At 31.0% G+C, this 25,113-nt stretch overlaps 1 protein-coding gene across 3 annotated transcripts in view; it reads left to right on the top strand.

The window, feature by feature from the left end:
* The first annotated feature begins 5,215 nt into the window (after positions 1-5,215).
* The window catches only part of LOC107444569 (uncharacterized protein CG3556), a 38,423-nt gene continuing 18,525 nt past the window's right edge, over positions 5,216-25,113 (top strand). Inside the window, exons 1-3 of one of the 3 annotated variants that reach the window (XM_043047120.2) lie at positions 5,216-5,768; positions 12,341-12,614; positions 23,348-23,601. In XM_043047120.2, coding sequence (XP_042903054.1) covers positions 5,699-5,768; positions 12,341-12,614; positions 23,348-23,601 — 598 coding nt within the window. In that variant the 5' untranslated portion in view covers positions 5,216-5,698. The remainder of the gene's footprint in view (positions 5,769-12,340; positions 12,615-23,347; positions 23,602-25,113) is intronic. The other 2 variants (XM_043047121.2, XM_043047122.2) reach the window with 2 other exon arrangements.

Raw genomic sequence — 25,113 nt, 5'->3', positions numbered from 1 at the left:
AATATTAGGCTTGTTCACACATCGCCTCGCAGTCGTAACATAAGCGGAAGGATACACCGGAAATTTTCGAAATTTCTTCCGGTTTAAGGACGCTTGTTATTGTTTACATTAGACCACCCATCCATAAAATTGACGCCAGGTTGCCTTCATTTCTTCGTGTTATTTTAATAAATGTCTTGTTGTGCTACCTCTCAAGGCCTGGTTTCTTAGGATAGGACGCCGTCAGCTGAAAATCAGCGCTAACCTCTGATTGGTCCATTTGTGAGTTTGATAGCATACGTCATCGAGTTCAAGATGAGCGTTCGATGACGTACACTATCAAACTCACAAATGGACCAATCAGAGGTTAGCGCTGATTTCCAGCTGACGGCGTCCTGTCCTAAGAAACCAGGAATTCAGCTATGCTCTCTCATCTTCATTAGAAATCACACAATCACATACATTATAAGCGAATAATTTCAACTTCAGCAGAAAAAACTTTTTAGGCTAAGAAACAACAATTATTGTGAATCAATCATCGGGATTGGAGAGCGGCAGCGAACAGGGATTTTTTATCTGTTTTAATAAAAAATTAAATGATTTTCGATTAACAACATAATAGCATGTTTTCATTTTCAACTCTCGGAAACCCTGTGTATAAAATACATTTGAATACGTCAAATTAGGTTAAAAAAATTTTTTATATATATTTGTCATTCCTTCACGTCTTTTTGTTGAAGTAAAATAAAATAAAACGTTTAATGAAAAAATAACCATTATAAGTTGATTTCTTATATAAATATATATTATTCGTTTTAAAAATCACCTGACCCTAACTAATTTTTTTAATTATTAGTAGATTTGTCATTTCCTCACAAAAACATAAAATGGAAGAATAAAAATAGAGCGTTAACTATTTAAGAATGTATTGTTACTTTTATTGCTTCTACATAATATTACTGCTTTTACTTCCAATATTACTTTTTGTTTCTATTATTACTTCTTTTGTTACTATTATTACTTCCATTGCTTAAAAGTATAAAAAAAAAAATTCTAAAATAAATTTAGTTGCAAATTACAGTAGTAGTAGCAATGATATTAGAAATTGCAATTTACTAATTTTTTTTTTTAATTTTATGAAAAGCAATAAAAGCAATACTACAGTTTATTGATAAGTTATACTAAAAAACATGCATATTTTTAAGACTCAATTTTTAAGAAAAGGTATCACACTGCAGAAAGAAAGGTGTCTCAAAATCCGCGAAGAATCGTCGAGCTTGTTAACGAGTAACATACGAGTTTTTAATTGTAGAACTGGGTAAGCTCATCGCTTGACCTTCTATAACTATTAGATGGGTTTTGAATAGCCCAGAAATAAGCGGTTGGAACTGGAACCTATGATTCTATTTAGGCAGGTACTTTTATTTAAGTACAATAGACTATTGGTGATGGTCTGGGAAACATTCAGACATAAATTTGAAGAGGAAGGAAATTTTCTCCAGATCCCTGTACCCACGGTACTGCTCAGCGACCGACCACAGGACTTTCGATTCCACAAATTTTACGAACACGCATATCACATGTATTCTATGGATCGAAAACATCGTTTGCTTCCAGTGTGGAGCCGTACTCCATCCCATCAGTGGTATGCTGGAAACCGCCCTGGCCTATCATTAAAGGCCTGGTTTCTTAGGACAGGACGCCGTCAGCTGGAAATCAGCGCTAACCTCTGATTGGTCCATTTGTGAGTTTGATAGCATACGTCATCAAACGCTCATCTTGAACTACAATTGCCGTCCAACTCAACTGCAGTTGGATTACAACGTGACGTTAACCACAGAAGCAATGGCGGACAACAAACAACAGCACATTGAAATCAGCCAAGATTTTGATTTCGACATTAAACATAGCTTATTCATTAAACATAGCACTCTTCATTTAGCTCAGCTATAATGTGTTTTTTCTTGAACAAAGTCATTATTTGTTCTCTAAAACACTGGTCGACAATAACAAAATCTATACAAATTCAAAATAAATATTTGTTTACGTTATTAATGCATGCGCAATGAGAGATAATGTCTGCGTTGGACCGACTGCTCACGCTGAGCTAACAAAAAAGTATTTTTTTGGCGTGAGCTCTACGTCAGCTTTCCGCTGACGCCCAGATAAGGCGCTAGTTCTAAGAAACCAGGCCTTGAGCTTAGAAGCCAGTATTTTGTCGGCGTTAGCGGGACGTTGACGTCCCGCTGACTCCCAGATAAGGCGCTTGTCCTAAGAAACCAGACCTTAACATGCAGTGGCCCTCGGCCTTTACAATCGGCCATGGCCATATTTAAGGTTTCAACATGGGGAGAGGACTTTCCAACCTTGTTCCTGCTCATAACCTGCTAGTCCTGATCACCTTCTTTTTGACCTTGGCGCTTCTTATAAGCAGCTGCTGGTTGATCGGGACTTTCTGCAGATATATGGGGAACTGACGCGACGGGGCCTTCTGGACCTGGTCTAGGCTTTCCTTCTCCATGGGGGATTTGTAACAACAACATTCTACGCATCTTAACGTAGTCGAGGATCAAACCCTGGTCGCTCCGGACCGAAGTTCGATTCTCTAGCCACTGGGCTACGACGTCCCCCGATTCTACTTAAGCTAAATACAGCTGTAGTTGCAGATTGAAAGTCAACCAAATTCCCAAAAATCAATACCTCTGGGGATACTGGATCTGGGATTGATCGTCCTCTGGTTTGGGTCGAAATTACGATCTACGGATGGATGGTGTGTGAACGTGACTTCCCTGTAAAACGTGATGCGACGCATGTAGCTCTAGTGTGACGTGAATAAAACTACCGTGCTGTACAGTTCTAGATTGTCCTTAAGGCGAGCTGCCTAAAATTATAGACGATACCGATGGCCGTTGGTTCGTGTTTTGAAGATAGTGAAGAAGTAAAAGACAAAATGCATTAATTGAAAAACTGGAACTCTTTGGTAAAAATGTTTAAATCTCGACTAGATGTTTTGTTAACGAGTCGCTTTTCTGTCTTCAAGATGTCCATGTCGTTGATGAAGTCCACGATCTCTATGTATGTTCATTGTTCTAATATTAATTGCTCAAAGAATTAATTTTGAATATACTAAATAATCAGAGTTAATTATTAAGTTGCGGAATCAGACACAAAAACATACTTGCTTGGCATAGGCGTAGAGTGAGAGAAATTTTTGAGACAATTAATTTTTAAAAATTCTGCTGCATTGATTTTTTTTCAACTTTTCCTTCTAATATATACTAACATTAACCACGTTAAGTAAATATTAGGAAATTGTTCTTATGGGAATTATATTTTATTTCATAAAAAATAATACAAAATCTGATGCAAATCTAACTGCGCAAAATATATTTTTAATGAAGGAGTAGCTTGAATAAAATTAGTCTTGACTTGTTATTTGTAATATGATCGCTTTACCCACAGTGCCCAAAACGCAAATAAGTTTTTACAGATTTTCGTTTTTAACTATTACCCCTACATGATGAGAAAATCAGATCCATCATAATGTAATTTATATATTATTCAACAAAGTAATTCCTTGATATGAAATTCCCTTAAAATCTAAAAGAAAAACATTTTTACTATGTGCAATAATGTACCAATTTTTAATATTTGTATGCGTTTAGTGCAATCCGGTTAGTTTTTTAAAGTTAAGTGATTATAAAATAAAATAGTTTAGAACACATTCTATTGAAACATGCCGAAAATTATTCTACTTCGTATAAAATGGAACTTTTTGTTTAAAAAATTATAATAAAAAAACATAAGTATTTTATCTAAAAATGTATACTTAAAACAAATTCGAATAAAAATATTTAACGTTCTAAACAAGCTGAAAGTTGTTTAATGCTATTAAACAAAAATAACTTTACAAAATAACGAAAACGATACTAAAATCTATAGACAGTTACAAAAAATAAACAGGTCTTTAAAAATTATTATAGAATGTTAATAGAAAACAATTGCTACTAAAAAAATTATAAAGTGCATAAATTAAACTAAATAATAACCTCATTTATAAACCATATTAATACTTATCGATTGTTACACCAAAATTGTTAAATAATGATCGAAATAATGTTAAAAATATTCTTGAACGGTTTTTAAGAACCAAAAAGTGATAAATATAGAATTATTTCGTTAAATTATTAATAAGATGTCTAAGGTTATTAAGTTTTTTTTAAAATTAAAAATATTTTTTTGGTGTTTTCTTTTAAAGTATTAATTTTAAAAAATAATCTGAAATTTTTTTGAGGGTGCACGTACTTTCCTATGCCCCCTCCCCGACGTTGCGCTTATGTTGCTATGAATTAACACACCTTTTTTACCGACGAATTTCAATTTTGACCATCTATATATGGAAGGCAGTCGCAATCTGGTTAATATGGTCTTAATAGTTTAATCAGGAAAATAGTCAAAAGCTTATAAGTTCGGTCCCCATAATGTTAATTTCAGCTTTCCTGTGTTTCGCCTCATCTGGGGAGCTTTTGAAGGGAATCCAAAGATTTCTGCACATGATTATAAAATTCGTTTAAATAATTCTATTTAAAAATTGATCGTTTTTCTCGAGTTGAAAAAAGTATTTCGAATTCTTTTTCCAGAGATTTTCTGCTTTTTACCTGCATTATTAATAAAAGCTAAAAATAAAATTTTTAAATCAGTTATATTCCTTAGTAGAATTTACACTTTTTTTTTAATATAAATTCTGTGGAAATAAAAATAAATATTAAATATAAAAGCTCTGGATATTAACTCTTAAGTTTGTAGCTAAATAAAATAAAATAGAAATCTTTCATTTAATAAGAATTGGTATCTTGAAATTGATGTTATTTATTGTTATTTTCCAGAAATGCCTCAAAAATTCTCCATAAACAATAAATTAAATTTATTATCATCTGAATCAAAAACGCAAGCTAAAACTTCTTTTTTTCTTTTCTAAAAGAATATTATGGTATTAAATATCTCTAAATGGAATAGTCAACAGTGACGTAGTTAGTCGTAAATTCTACTGTGATGAAATTATAAAGCAATAAAAATAATATCAAATTAAACTATTTTTAATAAATTATGTATAACATAAAACAGAATTTTTTGACAACAAAATATATATAATCGCCATTAATCAAGACTCATTGAGGTTTCAAAAATTTCATAATCAATTTCCTGCTTGCTAGACATCACAGCAAATACTATTCTCATAATATTGGGGAAAAAAGTAGTAGAATTAATTCCTTTTTCAATGCCATTCGTCACGAACCAGAATCCTTGCAGTCAGTTGATCGTTCGGGAAATAAATAAGCTTCGTTCTCCGTCAAGAGTAGAAAGAAATATCGTTCGTTCTTCATTTTTATATTCTGGCGTCTGTTTTATCACCGAGCACGGTAAAATCAAAACAAAACTTTACTATCGGTCTCATCTTCATCTTAAATGAAGGAATTAATCGTAACTCTTCGCCTTAAGTAGGTCAAGTGTTCTTTTAACCAGTAATTAACACTACATGCTGAGCCGTTTTAATACTTTTAGCAAACGATATTGTAATATTCGGATGTTCCTTCTGCACCACTCAACTTTTTGTGAATATGCATAATCGCGGGAGTTTTATTTAATTCTCATATATGTGAACACACTCCTTTCTGCAGTAGCTTAAAAGAAAAACTTTTTTTTCCCCTTCAACATTGAAATGTTATACCTTAGACTTTTTGGCATTTTGTGTTTCTTCAGTATACCATGGCTCTCTCTAGCATTATTAGGTAAGAATTATTTTGCTTTTCTTTAAAATTTATGCAATTTAAATTATATTTATTTGAATTTTCTTTTTTAATTCGTATTTAAGATGACATAGCAGTATTATATGTTTGGTTTTAGGTATTCAGATAATAGTACAATTTCATGTCAAAATAAAAATCCTAACTGAAATTTAAATTAATCCATGTTCATTAAAAAAAAGTTTTAATAGTTGAAACGATTAAAATGCTTTTATTTTTAAGTGCACTGTCTCTAATAATTTCTTTAAATACTTTGATTTAAGAATTCAGTTTTTTAAAAAAAATATATATATATATAAATAAAATTATACAATAAGTGCACCAAACATCAGCTATTGTAGAAATTAAATTTCTAGCTTGCATCTAAAAATTATATATTTTTTGTTTTGAACAATTTATGACAAATTCCATATTCCGATTATTCGATATAATTTTAAGTAATGAAAGAGTAAATGGGGGAAACCGAAATTAAAATTTCTGAATTTTCTGTTTATGAACGCGATATTTCAATTTGTATCTACGAATAAGATATTTCAATTTGTGTACATTATTTGAAATATTAACAGCTTGCTATTGAGAATATTATGAATGTTAACTGGTGTTAAGCCTTGGAAAAAATTGACTATCTTTGAGAAAAACGTTAGTTACTAAATTTAATAAAACTTCCTCTTATTCTTTAGCAATATATAACGTATTGTTTGTATGCGTCGATTTAATTAAAAACAATGCCTAAATATAGAAATCTTAAAATGAGAAGTTTTTATTCCGAATTTTACTGAAATATGCACTCACATTTACATTTAACCGGCATAATTAGATTTTCGATTCAAATTAGCGAAATCTAGTCAAAATCAAAGCAAATCGAATATTTAATGAAATTTAACTTTCTGTTTTCGAAATTAGCCATGATTTTTTAGCAGTGTTTTTCTAAAAAAAATTTTATGCTTATTAAAGACATGATTAAAGTAAAACTCAAATAAGTAAAGAAGTCATCATGCTTATTAAAGGCATGATTTAAGTAAAACTCAAATAAGTAAAGAAGTCAAATCTATTTTAAACTTATAACTCCCTAAAGCAGTCTCCTTATTTCGTTATGTTTCCCCGAAGCATAATCGTTACAAAATCAAAATATGCGTAATTAAAGTTAACAATTAGTTAGTGTTTATATTAATGCAAAATTTATGAAAACAAAATTAATGTAATAAATTAGGTTTGTAAGGCGTATGATAAATTTTCTGGAATACCGGAAAGCTCTAGTCAGTGATCTGAGCAAAATACCAAGGAAATTTTTAAAACCGAAGTCATGTGACAGAGTAGAAATAGTTTTTAATTTACTTATTTACGTGTGAATATTTCAAGTAATTGAAGTTTTAAAACACTTCTCTCGACACGTTCGCGTTTTATTCAAAAGCAGTTTTTTGTGCCCGTTTGTAGCTGTAAAATTTAAAAGAAATGTATGGAAAATTTCGTGTGGAATTATCCCTTTTTAGAACAGCGGTTCCCAATATTTGTCAGCTGCAGAACCTCAAGAAATCCCCCTTTTTTCGAAGGAACCCAGATTTTATAAAATTAAGATAGTTGTGAACTTTTGATTTCGAAATTTGTGTTGTGAAATATTTTTCGTCGTTTTATCATAAATAATAAATTAGGTTTCATGTCCGACACTTAAATTTACAGTCCTTGTGCTATATCCAGTTTAGTTATGAATTTGTTTTGGGTAGATATCCAGGGGTTTGTCAAGACATTTCGTGAAAGGTCCGTTTTTCGTGAAATTGTGAAAAAATTACATTCTTTCAACCAGGGTCCGCTTTTATGAATTTGTGCAAATAGGGTCCGTTATTGCAAAAAAAAACTTTTTCAAGGAGTTTTTAAATTGGAAAGACATACAAGATTATGCTCAACACTGTAAAATTATAATTAAAAAAATTAAATTTTAAAAAGTAAACAATTGCTGCTTCTAAATTAGAGATGCAACATAATATTTGGGAATTAGCCTATACTGCTGAACGCAGAATATTAATTTCGGACGAATAATAGAAGAATCGTCTGCCGAAGACAAAAAAAGTTAATTCGTTTACATCCATCTTTCTTGTTTTCTGCCCTGGAAAGGGTTTATTCGATTAACAAAATAATAATGAAGATAAACAAATTTGTGAAGGGTCCGATTATAAGAAAAATCATTTTGTGAAGAGACCGTTTTTAAGTTAAAATATTTTGTGAAGGGTCCGTTTTTATGAAAAGATATTTTGTGAAGGGTCCGGTTAACGGACCCAAATTTCTTCTGAACAGACCCCTGATATCATATATAAGATGCGAATAAGCTAAATATGCCTAATTATTGTTTACTTCAAGATAAACCCAAATTTCTTCTGAACAGACCCCTGATATCATATATAAGATGCGAATAAGCTAAATAAGCCTAATTATTGTTTACTTCAAGATAAAAACTTAAAAGAACTGCTATAAACGTTGAAAATGGTTATTCGGGAAACATATTTCCTTATTAATGAATTCAATTTGATTTGAAAAGCGGCATAGAAAATACTAATGCAATATTTTATAAATACATATTCTATTTATGACTTATTCAATATACTGTTATTAGTAAAATGCCTTTCTATTTCATTTGCTTTTCATTTGAAATTTCATGTAAGCAACTGCGATATTAAATAAATCAGGAATTATAGGCATGTATCTAAATATAATCAGGTTTCAAAACTCCTTACTGGTTATAAAATCCTCTAAATCTTCCTCGGAACCCTGGGGTTTCGTAGAACACCATCTGGGAACCGCTGTTCTAGAAAAAGAACCATCACTTGTTTTATAAATTTCAGTGAACATAAATTTCCGTTAATGCAGTATTAACCAGGGTGCGTTGCCAAATTATTCAACAAAAATAAGCACTTTTTAAGCACCCAGAAAATGTTTTATTTGACAATTGCCAAAAATCATGAAGTTTTGACTCGTGTAAAACGAATGGCATTTTCATGCGCTACGGACTGACAATACGCCGAATAGAATGGGGTTGAATTAATTTTGAAAGCGTTGAATAGAACAACGTGAACTGAGTCTTTTTGCATAATTCGTAGCGAAAATCAGCATGGTAAAGGAAAAATCTCATTTTAAAAAGGGAAAATTAAGCACTTTTTAAAAACACACAATGAAAAAAGTACCTTTAAGGGCTTTTAAAAATCGAAAATAAGCACCTTTAAGCACTTTTTAGAAACGCTACGCACCCTGTTGTAACAGAAAAAACGAAAAAGATTTAAAAGAATTTGCCAAAAAATAAATTACTTTGGAATTTTAATGCATTTTTAGAATAATACTTAAAAAGGGTCTTAAGTACAGTAATGGGTTAATAATTTTTAGCGTTTGTATACCTTATACGGCAAATTAAACATAGAAACTACTGCAAATACAAAAGCTTAGAATATTCTTTCAGATATTCCAGTATTTATCAATTTTTCGGGTATTTAAGTTTGGAACGTTGAAGGCTCGTCTCTAATACTATTAAATTCTTTTTTTTTTTTAAATAGGAAAGTTTCCTCTCTATGCCCCCTATTAATTAAATAAATCTTCTCTTAATAACCTTTGAGCTGTTTCTTCCAGAAACCCTGAAAGCCTGTTTAAAAATTACGATAATAGTTCTGGTGATTTTTAGTCTTTTTGGTGCTTAACCAATGCTTGAATGGCCTTTTAATATTTAATTTACAGTAGTGACTAACATTGACGGTTTGAAAGTATGCTTTAAATAGTAATAACATATATGATTAAATTTTGATGCAAAATTAAGATTGTAATAATTGTATAAAATGGCAGAGCAGTCGGTCTACCTTTAGAATTAGTATATAAGTGTAACACACTGAAAGTCGTATTTTCATCGGAGCTCTTCAGTTCCTTTTTCCCAGAATACTCAAGTTTTTACAATGTTGTTTTTATTTCCTTAAGGTCAAAAACTTGATTCACTAAAGTTTCTTTTTGATAACATGTCTGCTTTTAAACTGCTGCAAATAAACCACTTCCGCATTTTTTCAAGTACGATTCATGTAAGTTTCGAATTGGAAAATTACTTTCGCTAAATATTAAGAAAAATATTCTGTTGAATAGTAACTCACCGGGAAACAAATACGAAAATAAAAGTAAATTGCTGCCAGTAATAGATCGTTAATAGTTTACGCTATGAATAACGAGGAAATAGTTAGAAGTTGTCTTCTTAAATATAACAAACGTCATACTTTCAAGGTGCATTATCTAATTTTAAAATATTCATTTATAAAATTTAAAAAAAATTTAGTGTTCCTGAATGTGTGGAAAAAGTTTTTGACATGCTGCACCGACCTTCAAGTTGAGAAAAACGTAATATTTTTCTTTCATTTCTTCTGATATTCGTTTTTGAATATCTTCAGAATTTTATTTCAAAAATGTCTTCCTCGCGCATCGGAGTGGGGAAAAAAGGCTCGCTATTTTTATGCTCTTATTTGAGAATAATGAAGTAAAAAAAAAATTTTTTTTTTAAGGAAATTTTCATTCTATTTTTTTCAAGCAGTTAGTACTACTGATTTCCACGTAGCTTNTTTTTTTTTTTTTTTTTTTTTTTTTTTTTTTTTTTTTTTTTTTTTTTTTTTTTTTTTGTATTTTGTGAATATAATTTAGCATGTGCGTATCAGAAATTTTTTCGATGAAATTCTCCTACTTAACTTTTTGAAACCACTCATTTTGGACGAAAATGTTTACACACACATTTGTAAATTTTGAATTTAAAATGTAAATATCTATTCTCTGGTGGTTTCAGCAGACAAACCTCAATTTTGTCACAGAACATTTTGTGTGCTACTATCTAAGTTTTAATACCAACCTTTTTAAAGTTTTATATCTTAACAAAAATAATAGTTGCACATTAATTGTTTAATACATGGATGCGCATTAAAGTTATTGTAGCCCGAATTTTTTAATATGCAATTAAATATTTTTAAAAATCTACTTATTTTAATTTGTAATTCAATACTTTTGTTTTGTACAACTTGGTAAAAATCTGACAGTAATATTTAATGATCCTTCAAACATAAGAGTCCAACATAAAATTTTGATGAAGTTGCGGCCCGCCATTTGATTTGTGTTTTTCATTGTGGCCCCCGGCCTCATGTTAGTTGGAAACCCCTGTTGTAGAAAATAAAAATCTTAAGTGAGGTTGGGCAATAAATTGATATTTTTATATAGTGCGATAATGAAATTTTAAAATATTTCCGCAATACATAGTGAATACTTGAATACAATTATTTACTGTAACTATAAGCAGAATTCTGCTCATATAGAATTCGATAACATGTGTTATCGATAACTATAGTTTTTGACTGGTAATAACATTGCGAGTACTATTAAAAAATTGATCAAATATTTTATGGTGAGTGTTGATAATTTTCTTTTGGGTAACGAACGTGAAAACCAATGTAAAATTGGAGGAAAATATCGTGTTTCAGGATATTTAAATATTGATATTTTCTGATATATTGCGGTATTAAGATTATGATATCGTCCAGAAATAGTTTGCGGTGATCATATCAGGTTCTTTAGTTTGGAAATCTACTTGGTTTTACTTAGCAGATTGAACTCCAGGAAATTTTTTTTAAACAGCTTAAACAAAAGAATTCAGTTCAGAATTAAAATATAACAAAATTTTGAACTTTAAATATTTTTTTAAGCATACCTATTAGGCTTAGAATTAATCGTATTTACAAACTAAAACTATTAGCTATTCTTAATTACTACTGCATACTTTTGATATGCGTTCAGAAAATGTGAATAAAAATTTATCGAATATATTATGGTAAGTAATAATTTTCGTTTAGATAATGAACTTGAAGACCTATGTAAAAACATTTTGTATAAAATAGTTTTAGGATACGTTGTGAAATATCTGTATTTCGTGATATGTGGCGGTATGAGAATTAGAACTAGTCTACGGTCTTTAGTTATTGTCCAAAAATCGACATGGCTTTACTTTGTAAATTGAACTTCATGGAATATTCCATTTTTGCAGGCATTAATTTTGAACAAAAGGATGCCGTTCAGAACTTAAAATAAATTCTCACAAAATATTTTGAACTTAGACCGAATTTTAAAAATTACTGATCGAGTTTATAATAAATCGCATTTACAAACTAAAACTATTAGCTATCCTTAATTTAACCTGGCGATGTTTTATAAGAAATTAAGCCTTTAACAGGCTTTAAGAAAAATTTTCTATCGTTGAAGCAGGACGCTTCAAAAAATATTTTAAAAACAGTAAATGACTTGTTTAAAAACACTTTCTTGTTTTCTTGAAATTCACAAAAACAGGGCCTTTCCAAGTATAGACAGGCCACTGATTGAAGTAACTTCACAACAGCAGGACCCTATTTTTCATAAAATTATGAGTAAATTTTTTCATATTTTTTACAAAAACAGAGCTTTTTTTTAACCTAGTCTGTAGTAATCTCCGATTTGTTTGGTCTTAAATTAATTAAAAAAAATTATAAACTCTCGTTCTATAGATTCACCAATCTCATTTAATTTTTTAGGATTTGGTAGTAAAGCGAACGAAAATGGAGGTTCGGAATCGGACGATTTCAATGGGACTGGTGCATCCCCTGCCCTAACGTCTTGCCCAGCACCCCAATTAAGTGGTGTCGAGTGGATATTGCACATTAGGCAACCAGATTATGGCTGGAAGGAGAACACCCACCGAGCCATTATTGCTCTAGTTGTGAGCAATTGGGAGAATTTCGTCTCAACCAGTGAACGGCTACTTATGGAGCATCAATTAGAAGTAGAGATATCTAGATCTCTGTTAAGGTAATATATTTTTAATTGTTTCAGTGCTTTTTTGCTTAACAAACTAGGAAAAGACCTTGATCTTTTATAACTATCGCAGATTAGGTATAAATTATTATCTGTACGCGATTGTTATTTGAAGTTTTTTCTTTGCTGGACACAGTATAGATGCAACAAGCTCTGTTATTTTTTTAACACATAAATTGCGGGGAGATTTCCGTATCGTGATCTGTGGCTAAGTCTTGGAAACTTCCTCGCAGTGGCCCTCGAGAAACTAAAAAAATAATAAATAAAACACCACAGAAGGAGATCTACTAGAAAGGTAACTCGTAGCCACCCGCGGACATCTACATGTTTTTAAAAAAACATCTACATGTTTTTAAAAAAAAATTGCAAGTTTAAAATCTATTTGGCACATTGACGATTGTAGTTGGCGCGACAGATCACGATACAGAAATATCCCCGTAATTGCAACAAGTGTTTCAAAATTTAGTTGATTTGCGTTCCCCACAATAGTATGAAGTCTTTTTAAGAAAACGGTGAACAACTCATAGGTCACAGCTCACTTCTGGATCACGGACAGCCAGCCTGTTGCAACGTTGAGTCTAAGCAAAGATAAATCTTAAATTGTAATATCAGTTTTATCTGTATTACTATACCCGTAAATATTAAGTTATTTTCTGTACTAAAATATATTTACTGGGCTATTCCACGGTAACTTACGTTACATTCACACAAATTTTATTGCATTGAGAACTTAGCAAACAAATAATACTAATACACATATTAAAATAAAGTGATTTCTTAAAATTACAATCAAAACCAAAAGGAATCTAATTAAAATAATTAATATTTTTCAATTTAAACAGTGTAAAAATCTAAAATTAGTGTGGTAACTTACGTTACCGAAAAAGGAATGGCATAAATTTGCAATATGCTTGAAGGCAAAATTCTGTTCTTATACAAAAGTTTCATGATTAAGATTATATGTATCATTTTTCTGATATGTTTAAATATTTATTATGGCTAGATTTAAGATTTTATTTCAAAAGTTAAATTAAATATAATTTTTTAAGTGGGTAACTTACGTTACGAAATTCCCTTTGTATCAAACTTTTATTCCAATAATGTACAAATGCAAACTAAGTTATTTAAACAGTATAGTGCAAGGAGAAAAAGTGTACATGAAGTAAATTCAGGTACTTTTGATTCACACATAACTGCAAACTTATTAAGTCCTCTGTTATCAACTAGTACAGGGGGCTCAATTCTTTTCACCGTGTTTTCCTTCTGGTAGAATATTTCGTCTCTTTTTTCTGGCCATTTACAATAGATTCCCACAGCAGCCATTACATTGACTTTAAATTCTTGCTCTGCAACAGACATTACCACACCAGGATATAACATGTCCTCCTATCTAACCATATATCAACCCCCAGCATTTATCTTGGATTCATCATTTTCTTTTTCAACATCTTTCACTAAAAAAAACTCTTCTGGTATGCCTTCTTGTACTCTTAAATGGTGGATCTGCTTAATGTTTTTAATCTGTGGAGATTTTGAGAATAGACTAGACACTCCACTCATCTGTTCTAGAGACTCGCACTCAGCTGTTTTTTCTAAACATAAAATAAATTTCTAAAGAATTTCGTAAGATGGAACATTATAAATTTTGCTGAAGGCTTCCTTAGTCAATCCGAACTTTTCATGATGCTTACAAACACAAACATTGCCTGGAAGTTTGCTACTAAGCAAGACATGCTTTGGACGGAGCTCAAAGAATTTAGTTTTTCCAATTTTGCATTCTGGATTTTCTTCCATAAACATTTGGTGCATTTCTCGAACTGAATGATGAAGATGCCGTGCTTGTACTTTCTTTTTGCTACCATTAGCATCTCTAATTATAACTACATCCTTAACTCCCGGTGCCTGTCGAAAGATTTCGTTCAACTTTGAAAACATATGAATGCCAACACCCAAATTAATAACTTAAAGCAAAGAGTTTCATTAAAATTAATATCTTAAGGCAGTGATAATTTATTTAAACTTTGGTATTGTAACTGGATACATCTTATTTAGTTTGTATGCCAATTTTCAAGAGGAATAAACTCATTTCACATTGGTAACTTACATTACATGCATGTCAGTAACTTACGTTACACATATTGAATAGTGCACAAAACAATAAATAAGTAATATTTGAAAAGAAAACTATTGCTGCTTATTTAGTGTTAGCCTCTAAGAAAGAAAAAATATTATTCTTACTTTTGTATCACTTGTTCTTTTTTACACATAAAAACTTTTTCTACTTTTCGGTAACTTACGTTACATACATTAATGTTTAGTTGAAATATATATAATTAAGTGAATTTAACAACAAAAATTTATTTTAACTCTGCACAATATTTCTATTAAGTGTAATAAACAATATTTATTCTTTTGAGAATTTTGAAATAAAAATAATGTTCACTGGTTTTCAAAATCTGACCATGTTCTTCACCCAATTCAGAACAAGCAAATGCCAATGTTCAATGGGTTACAAACACTAAAAAACTAAGTTCTCAATTTTTTTTTTATAAATTATCAAACTTCAAACCTTTCTAATTCAGAAAACATCCAAAATGATAACATTATTCTTATTTGAATTTTTCAATGCTTTTCCCCTTTTTCATGGAATTGCCCTACTATTTTTGCACTGTATCTTTTACTAATATCTGAATTTTGTACACAAAATATACTCAGGGTGCAAAAGAGGTTTGAAAATGGTCAAATATCGCACGAAATCTACATCGAATAGCAAACTTCATCTTAAATGATTTTATAGGGTGGGCGTAGCGTCCTTAAAAATTGCCGTTGAGACCGTAAAATTTTTTTCGCCAAATATTTAATTATTAAACATTTAAACTGCCCAAAAGACCTCCGTAAGTAATTCGATCAAAAATGATCGCTGATTGGTTATGACGTCACGTGTGCTGATTGGAAACGTGCCTCCATCCTCTGAGGCTATTTCAATATTCTGTTTGTTTAGATATCACTTTTATCGTATGAACATACTTTGTATTAAATTATTAGTAAAACTTTTGTGAATTAAATTTACGGTTTTGAAATGAAAAATTTTAAAATTCCAAACTGTTTATCATTAAAATATTTGAAGAAATGATTATGCAGCTCTTCACGGCGCATGAACATTTCTTTTCGGCTGAAATCAGTGGTGTTAAAGTTTATAAAAAATATTATTTTATTCCGATTTTTAAATTGAAATAATTCTTTATGACAGCCTAATTAGTTAATTAAAATAAGCCGCAGATTGGATAGAAATAGTATACATTTAGATATGGGATCGATGAATTATAAGGAATTGCATTAAAACAAATGAGTATTTTTATAAATCTAGTTGATAGAAAAATATGAATACATCGTTACATTCTATATGCTAATGTTCAAGAATTCAAATAATATAATTTAGTGTTGCTGCTTTTTATTTTTTTTCGATAGGGTTGAAGTATTTTCTTTTGAAGTAAATATTTAATAAAGCAGTTTGTCTTTTACTGTGTATTAAATATTTAAATACACATTAACGCTTATTTATTATTCTTTGAGTAAATAGGAATTTCGCTACTGCTAGAAATTATAATTTATAAATTTTAATTCCCATTCTTCAATATAGTATTTGCAAAGTATGGTTATTGTTATTTTATCTCCCAAATTTTGAAAACTATTTGTCAGAGCTTGCAATGAAGAATTCTAAAATAGTAAAATTAATATATTATACATTTTTAACTAAAAAAAAATTACGTAAAATTGTTTATAAAATCTCGGGTTAAACATTCGGTATCTCTGAAAACGAATCAAAACTTTCAAGAATCTAGTCCATTGAAATATCTGTTCATTATAGACATAATCTACTAAAAATTCACTTAATGTTATATAATTTATCCACATAATTTCAGTGAATATCATTAAGCTAGACGTTTTTGCTTCACTAAAGCTAAAGAATAATAAAAAATAAACAGACAAAGTGAAAAGAAATTATAATGCACATTCTTTATAGTATTTAAAAAAATTAAAAAATAAAGCATTGTTGAAACTTTTCTATGGCGAAAAATTATTTTTATATTCATCTAAAGAATTTAATTCCTTTTTCTATAATGTAGAACTAAATAACTGCGTATGCTTGATTTCGAATACTCATATATCATCGATTAACGCAATTAAAATAAAGTGATTAAAATCTACTAGAATATATTAATTTCTGCCTTTTTCATTTAACTTAATTTTTTTTTAAGAATGAATTATAAGTTTTGATAGGATCACAATTTCTTAAAAGGCTACTGCTATGCTGGATAATTCCCTGCATTAAATTCAAGCTAGAATAAATAAATAAAAAAAAATATCAATAACTTAAGCTTTCCTACATTTTAAAGTCTAAAGCTATTCTATCTTTAAAAAAAAAATTTATTCAACATTTTCACTTAACGTGAAAATAAATCTTCGAAATGAAATTGAAATATACTTTATAATTAAGAATGATATGGTTTTAAAGAAAAATGAAAACAATTTTTTTTGTATTTATAACGCATCATTTGAATAATAAGACATATCTCATTTTAACACCATTTTTAGAACCTGGACTAAAAAATTTCGTCAACTATTAACAATGTTTCAGTTTGAAGTTTGACATTATAAAAATACGTTAAGATTAAACCTACATTTTCATTAAGCTACATTAGGGCCCTGGCTAAAGAGAATAGAAGGTCTAGTTCACTCCTCTCTTAGAGCTGAAGCTACGATTTCCCTTCTCATGACGTCACTGTGTCCACAGATCTCGGAGATCGCAAGCAAAGATATTATGATAACTTTGCATCTTTCTCTTTGTAAAAATAAGTTAGACTTTTTCTGGTTATTAGCTTTCAAACTTTACGTAATTAACACATTATTTCCGTTCATAAACATAGTTCAAAAAAACTTTCTTGGCCATTATATTAAAAAAAATACCATTTTAAACTTATAAAAATGTTTTACTAGTTGGCGAAAATGACACTATAAATACTTTATTTTAAAAAGTTCAGTTTTAACTTTAATTATTAAGAAAAATGAAAGCATATATCGACACTTTTTTTATCTACATATTCTTTTATAACAATAAGTTGAGTTAAATTTAGAATTCCTGATTTTAAAACATGCCGTTAATATCAATTTGTTTATACTTAATCATTAGGAAACATCAACCTTAAACGCTAATTACTGAAACAAAATAATAATTTAGGTTCATAATGACATTAGAAATTTTACAATTGTTTATAGATATTTAAATTTACGATGATATAATACATAGATATTTAAATTTAAGAGTATAATTTTTAAAAAAAAATCATAAATATTTAGAATGACTGCACTAAAAAATATGTTATAAAAATTGGAGAATTCCAACTATATACTATATATTTTATTTATACTTTTTATTTACATATTAATTTTCTTTGACTTTATCCATTTTTTAATTTTTTTCACCTGCCTTTCTTTTTGAAGTAATGAGGCGGTTTCTATTTAGATAATGAATTTTTATAAAAGTTCTTAACGACAGAATAAACGTATTGCTGTTTTATATTAACTGTGTCATTTCGGAATCCATTCTTTACATAGTTGTTCATTTACTTTAGGGAACACGCGGTTTCCTTTTGTTTTTCTATCAAAATTTTTTCAAGTTGCAATCGCGCAAACTGGCATTTCGATAATAGTTTTAAATTCTCGTAAATTCACTTCAAAAACTGAGGAAAGTCATTATAGAAAGTAACAAATGTCTTAGAATATGTCGCAAAAATAAATGCTCCAATATTAGTTAGAGCTAGCAAGGCCGAACGCTCCGTTCTTGAATTAAAAGTGCGAGCTTTGCGCCAAAGTGACGTCACTAGAGGAAACCGGAGGATTGGCGCGGCAAGAGCTACTTCAAAGGAGTGAACCAGCCCTTCTATTCTCTTTAGCCCTGTATTCGGGCACAATTTATTATACAGATATTGACCATCAAAAATAGTTTGTTTTAATTATGAAAATTCAAACGAAAGCAAGAACGTATTGGCACAGCAATTATAAACGAAAGGTAGATGGACGCGTGTGACGTCATTTCGTGAATAATCACGTGACTCCCAGTTTCGAGTGAAAACGAAAGCGTTTTTTGCTTAAAAATAACTTAATAAATAGCATTTATAGGAAAGTAATAAAATGTTTTCTGGGCGTTTTGAGTGCGTTTAAGATTTTAAAAAAATTTGGCTGTTACGGTCCATTGTGTAAATAAAATTGTATTTCTTACAACTCAAAATTGTTTCGACTATTATTAAATCAAATGAAAAATATTTATCGAAATTCACACCGAATTAATTTTGTATAAACTAAATTTATAATTGCACGAGATATGGCGAATTGTTCTCGAGATATGGCGAAGTACGCAAAGTTGTTGCTGTTTCTAATCCTTCACAATATTAGCCTCAGCTAGTATATCAAATCCACGAGTCCAATCTAGCAAAGTCGCACACCGAAATTGGTCGTAAGAAAATTTTCTCTTACGGAAAATTCCAGACAATCTAGGATGTGTTCGGACCTGTTGCTACCTGTTAGGAAGACTTGACTCTCAAATTCAAAAACGCAAAAAGTAAACTTAACATTAAGGGGTCCAAATTTTAGATCGCTCTTTTGACCATATTTCCCAGACAGCGGCTAACTGCTATATCTTGGGGGTCAGAAATCCGAATCCGTTGACAATAAGGTATGTTTTATTCAGAGAAAGCACGTTTTTGTGCCTGATTTCGTAACTTAAGATATCATCTACACTAATTAGCATATTCGAGGTCACCCCCTTGAACCGTTAAGACTGAGTACTAAAACGTGAAGTCCCGCAGTGGACTGATCGTTAAGACACGGTTCCCAGCAGATCACCGAAGTCAAGTGTCACTGGCTACGGTAAGTGTGCGGGTGGGTGACCACTTGGATCAGTCTGCGTAGGGGCCGAGGGTGTGCGGTATTGGTCCTCGTTAAACTGTGCTACCGTAAAGCGCTCGACTTCGCGTGCAGGTCGTCGGGCTACCGAAGCGGGGGTGCCATCCCCTCCGCAGAGGATCAAAATTGTGATGGCATGTCTTCGGATCATCCTCCGGGATGTTTCCCAGACCGTCGCCAATAGCGCATTGTGCAGCTCTAGTGCGACGTAAATTAACAACCTAAAACGTGAAGATCCGATCATTAGATCAAACTTTATTCAGGGTAGTCCGTTTTTTTATTTATTTATTTATTTTTTTTACGCACTGGACGTTTTTCAAGATTCTTGTCTCTAAATATTTTTACAACCTACCTATATAAAGGAATTTACTTTTTTAACTGCGGATAAGAGCTGCAAGTAAATTGAACCCAAAATATAAGATAATTTACGCACAGAAAACAAGGAAAAGCGGGTAGCAAAAAAATATATATATACATGTAACATTATTTTATTTTTATTTTATAAAATATTTTAAAAAGGTGAAAAATTATCAATGAAAAATTTTTTTTCAAGCCACACGAATCCATTGACGAAATTAAGGATTTTTGATACTGCATTAATATCGCAAATGCAAATTATATTAATAAAGTAAAGAGCAGCAAAAATAGAACGATTCGTTAACAAAATGTAATGAAGTAAAAGTACTAGACTTTGAGGAAAAAGTTAATTATAAAATGATTGTTTATCTGAAAACGTAAGTGGTTTCACTTTCTGGTCGGTTTTTTTTTTTACTTACAGTGAAACTAAAGGAATTGCTGGAAGTTTGATTAAAGTAACTTTTTGGACTGTTTTATTCCAAATATCTTATTGAGTTTATTTGCTTTTGTTGCATTACCAAAATGCGCAGAAATACATTATAAAGAGTTTAATGTAATTTTTTTAATATTTATATATCTGAAAAAAAGGTTCTGCTTTTTTTCTCAGTTTTCAGTAGTTAATGATAAATCTTTCTAATTTTCAATACATTTGAATCTTGCATTTATCTGTATACTAATAACAATATTTAATGTAATTTGAAATACATTTTTTATAATTTATTTACATTTATGCTTATAAGCTAAAGCTAATTATGAACTGAACTTCTCCAAGTAGTATTTTCAAATCAAAGGCAGACTTATATAAAATAGGACTTTTCGATTTGAAGAAAAAATCGCAAACCTTGAACATTTCTTTATGCAATAATTAAAAAATTGTCAAATTTAATTTCGTTCCGGTATCAAAATGTTAGCGAACATCTGAAGTAACTGAAGCGATTTAGATAGCAAAATTTATGCCAATTACAAAAATGGCAATCTGTTGTACATGAAAGTATTAGTTTTACAATGCAAGCTTTGAAATACAATTTTCCAAGTATTAAAAAATTTTAAACTTGCATTGTGAAAAATATTTAGATTACTGATGTATTATAATTTACTTAGAGTACTTAATACATTGCGTGTAATTGATAATAAACTAGGTTTAAGGGGAAAAAATTAGTGATTATTCAAAGTATACATATTGTTCCTTATGCACCTTTTCAATATTTAGACTATGTGTGAAGAATCAAGTAAAGAGAGTCAACTCTCTAGGGGACTCGAATCAATACTGAAGTGATGAAACATGCGCTATTGAAATCTCGCGAATCTCTATTGAAGAAAGCGGGGCTGAAAGCATCGGTTGAAATAAGAGTTTCATCAGGCAATCTAACTAGTTTTGATGTTTTCAGTCCCGCATTCCTGATTAGTGAATGTTAAAATTCCAAACTAGTTTGTTTTTACCTCTTAAATCTTAGACCCCTTAGTGTGTATCGTTTTGACTTCATTACAGAAATATTTTAAATGTATGTTAAGAGTGGTCATTGCTGAATACCCTGCATTTGATGAGCTTGGTTAAGAAACCGTATTTTCTCAACAATTTTTTTACATCAAATTTAAGTTTTTTAGTATTGTTTCCAGAAAGTTTTCCTGACCAATTAAAATAGCATTGTCATAAATCATGATTTTTAATATATCTATAATTTTGAATACATTTAATATGCCATAATTTACATGGTTTTAATATATTTATGCGCAGATAATTTGGTTCCAATGCCTTTTTATATGGGATTATTTTTGTAATGAATTTTCTTTTTCTTACATTTACCAGCCAAATTATCTGATGAAATGTATTACTACTTAATATTTAAAAATTATAAAGTAACTGAAATAGCTAATTTTTCTATTTAAGATGTTTATATTTTTAATTATTACAAACTAATCTTTAAATAAAATCTTAATTAATTTTGTGCAATTTTAGACAGGGAGGCAATTTATCAAATAGATATATTAGAGTGAATTTAGATCAGAATACATTAATTTAAAAAAAAAAAATATTCTGAATTTCTCTGGGTGGAATAAGACTTTTTTCATTATTGATATCTTTTCGACTTAATGATTTATTTAGAAACTGATTTAAATTTTTTTAAAAATGTCTTATAACCGTCGTTGAACAGCCGACCCAATTTTTGGGTTTACGACTACTAATAACAAGCTTAAGCCCGTCCCGCCCCGTAAGGGGGCATCCGGGGGCACTCCAAAAGTTCGAAGTGAGCGTAACAGTTCAATTACATGAGCAAACATATTCAAAATTTTCAAATTAGAGTTTTAACAAATAGGTGGAATATTAAATATGAAATCCAGAAAGCGGTGCTACTTAGAAATAAACTAAGGAAACAAACATTACAAAGAAAATAAACAGTAACAATCAGAAGAGATATTGATGTCGCATCTTCAGTAGGGGTGCAAAGTTAATAAAAGGAAACAATTTCACATGGAAAATATAGGATGTTTGTAACTCAGAATATAATTATGCCTGGCACAACAGTACTAAAGTTATCAAATTCCAGTAATTATTATTATTATTATTATTTTTAAACAGAAAGGACATATATATACCATATATAAAAACTTTAGGAGCACAAGTGATTAAAATTTTCAAAATGAGGAATCACATAGGGGCAGAGATTAAGCTCCAAAAAAAAACATTTTAAGAGAAAATTCAAGTAATAATCAAACCATAACATTTAAATTAATAAGCCGTGATTTAGGTGTATTTTTCTTAACAAGAGGCAGCAAAAGGACATCAGGATTCAGGGAGGTGCCTTGTTACTAAACAATTTTCTTATTTCCTCAATTCCCTTTTTTATTTTAGGGTTTGACCAATGCTGCTTTATAAACTCGTAGGTGGTTTTTGAATGAAAAAATTTCTCTCTAATGTGCTTAAAATTTGTACACTGGATTAAAATATGTTCCCAATCCTCAACAAGCTGACAGGTACTGCACAGCGACTACTAATGTTCAACTCCGTAGCCTTGCCATTTTGAACCCAATCCAAAAGACAAGGGAACTCCTGGATCAAGTATTTGGAGAAATTTGCCATCGTGGAGGACTTTTTGATGGAACTAAATCTCATTTGCGTTACATGGAGAGGAAAACCACGAGAACCTCCCGCGGTTAGCCTAACGGCAAAGGGACTTTAGCCCAGATTCGTCTACCGCTGAGGATATTTCCTGTTAGCACTGTGGTAGGTGAAAGCCGGATTCGTATCGACCTGGGATTTGAACCCGGTTCACCTCATTGGAAGGCGAAAGCTCTATCCCCTGAGCCATTGCGGCTCTTACAAATATCTAGTGATTTATCACTATTTCAATCATGATTTAAACTATGGTTATCCTGTATATTCTAAAATATTTTTTTATTTATTTTAGGAATAGCTCGTTCCCTGTTTATCCGAACAACCTGGCACTTTTCATCCACGCATTAATTGCAACAAACCGCAATCCAAGAAACTTTCATAACATAGACTTAGTAGCTCGCCTAATTGACCTGGTAAGAGGATATGAACAAACTACGCATCCATTCATATTATTGGCATTATGCAATGCAAAGTCCTTCGAACCACGCAACACTCATGTTTTGGAGTATTACTTGAGACATAACCAAAACTCTCGGAAAAGTATGGGTAAGTAATGCTTACGCAGAATTTTCGAAGTTATCTTTTTTAAAAAAAGTGATCTGTCAACAAATCTTAATTTTATTCTGAAAATAATACTATAAAAGTGTACCGGGCACAGCGGTTCGTTTCTATAGATGAATAAAACTTTCCTAAAGACTCCAAAAATTTATTAACAGAATCTTCTAGAAAATACAGCTATTTCATTCACTCAATTACAGCTCAAATCGAGAGTAGTTCATAGGCTTTGAAATCTCAAATGGTTCAATGAACTTACTAGACTCTTAAATCAGAACACTATTGCAATCATAAGAATGCCAGGCACACTCTTATTTATATAGAAAATTATCGCAGAACTCCATGAATATTGGTCCTATCGCCTTGAAAATTTCAAAAACCATCGTTTTGTCGCCAATTCAGCAAAAATGTTGCCAAACCGAGTCCTCCATAAGAAATACAATAAACGTTATTTTCTCTTTAAATTACGTCAGAATTACGAGACTTTCTCACAAAATTTCTAATTAAATTATCTAAGGGTCCGATATTTAGTCTCTTGATAAATTATTCACAATGGTACAGATATTTACAGATTCGTAACAAAATTAAGATTCCCGCAACAACCAGTTGTGAGCCAGGTGTTAAAGCTCTAAAATTTCGTGAACAACGGTATAATGGTGGCAATGTGGTTAGCATTGCGCACATTCCGCCTTTACTTTCCAGACAAACTGGTAGCTTCGTGAGCTTAATCCGCATTTGAGGATCGTGCACAAATTTTCCACGGGGATTGAGCGCTCGCATTCCAATGAGGCGAACCGGGTTCGAATCCCAGTCGGTACGAATTCTGCATCTGCCTTACACTGACCACAGTGCTGACGTAAAATATCCTCAGTGGTAGACGGATCATGGGTTAGAGTTCCCTTGCCGTCAGGCTAACATTGGGAGGTTCTCGTGGCCGCAAATGCGGTTAGTTCCATCAAAAAGTCCTCCACGAAGGCAAATTTTTCCAAATACTTGATCCAGGAGCTCCCTTGTCTTCTGGATTGGGTTCAAAATTACAAGGCTACGGGATTGTACATTAGTAGTCGTAAACCCAAAATTGGGTCGGCTGTTCAGCGACAGATGTAAAATGAAATAAAATATAAAGTGACATCTCAGTGAGGCGGGATGGCTCAGGGCATAGTGTTTGCTTTCTAATGAGGTGAATCTGGATCAAATTCCAGCAAAATCTGATCAATAAGAATTCCGCATCCGACTTGCACCGACCACAGTGCTGACTGAAATATCTTCAGTGGTAGACGGATTATGGGTTCGAGTCCCGTTGCCGTCAGGCTAACCGTGGGAGGTTCTCGTGGTCTTCCTCTTCATGTAACGCAAATGCTGGTTAGTTCCATCGGAAAAAAGTCTTCCAAGAAGGGAAAATTTCTACCAATACTTGATCCAGGAATTTTCTTGCCTTCTGGATTGGGTTCAAAATTACAAAGCTGCGGAGTTGAACATTAGTAGTTGTAAACCCAAAAATTG

Source organism: Parasteatoda tepidariorum, chromosome 9, assembly GCF_043381705.1.
Source record: "Parasteatoda tepidariorum isolate YZ-2023 chromosome 9, CAS_Ptep_4.0, whole genome shotgun sequence".
Classification (NCBI taxonomy): Eukaryota; Metazoa; Arthropoda; class Arachnida; order Araneae; family Theridiidae; genus Parasteatoda; species Parasteatoda tepidariorum.
Note: the sequence above shows the minus strand (reverse complement) of the source record. Positions and strands in the feature narration are given on the sequence as shown.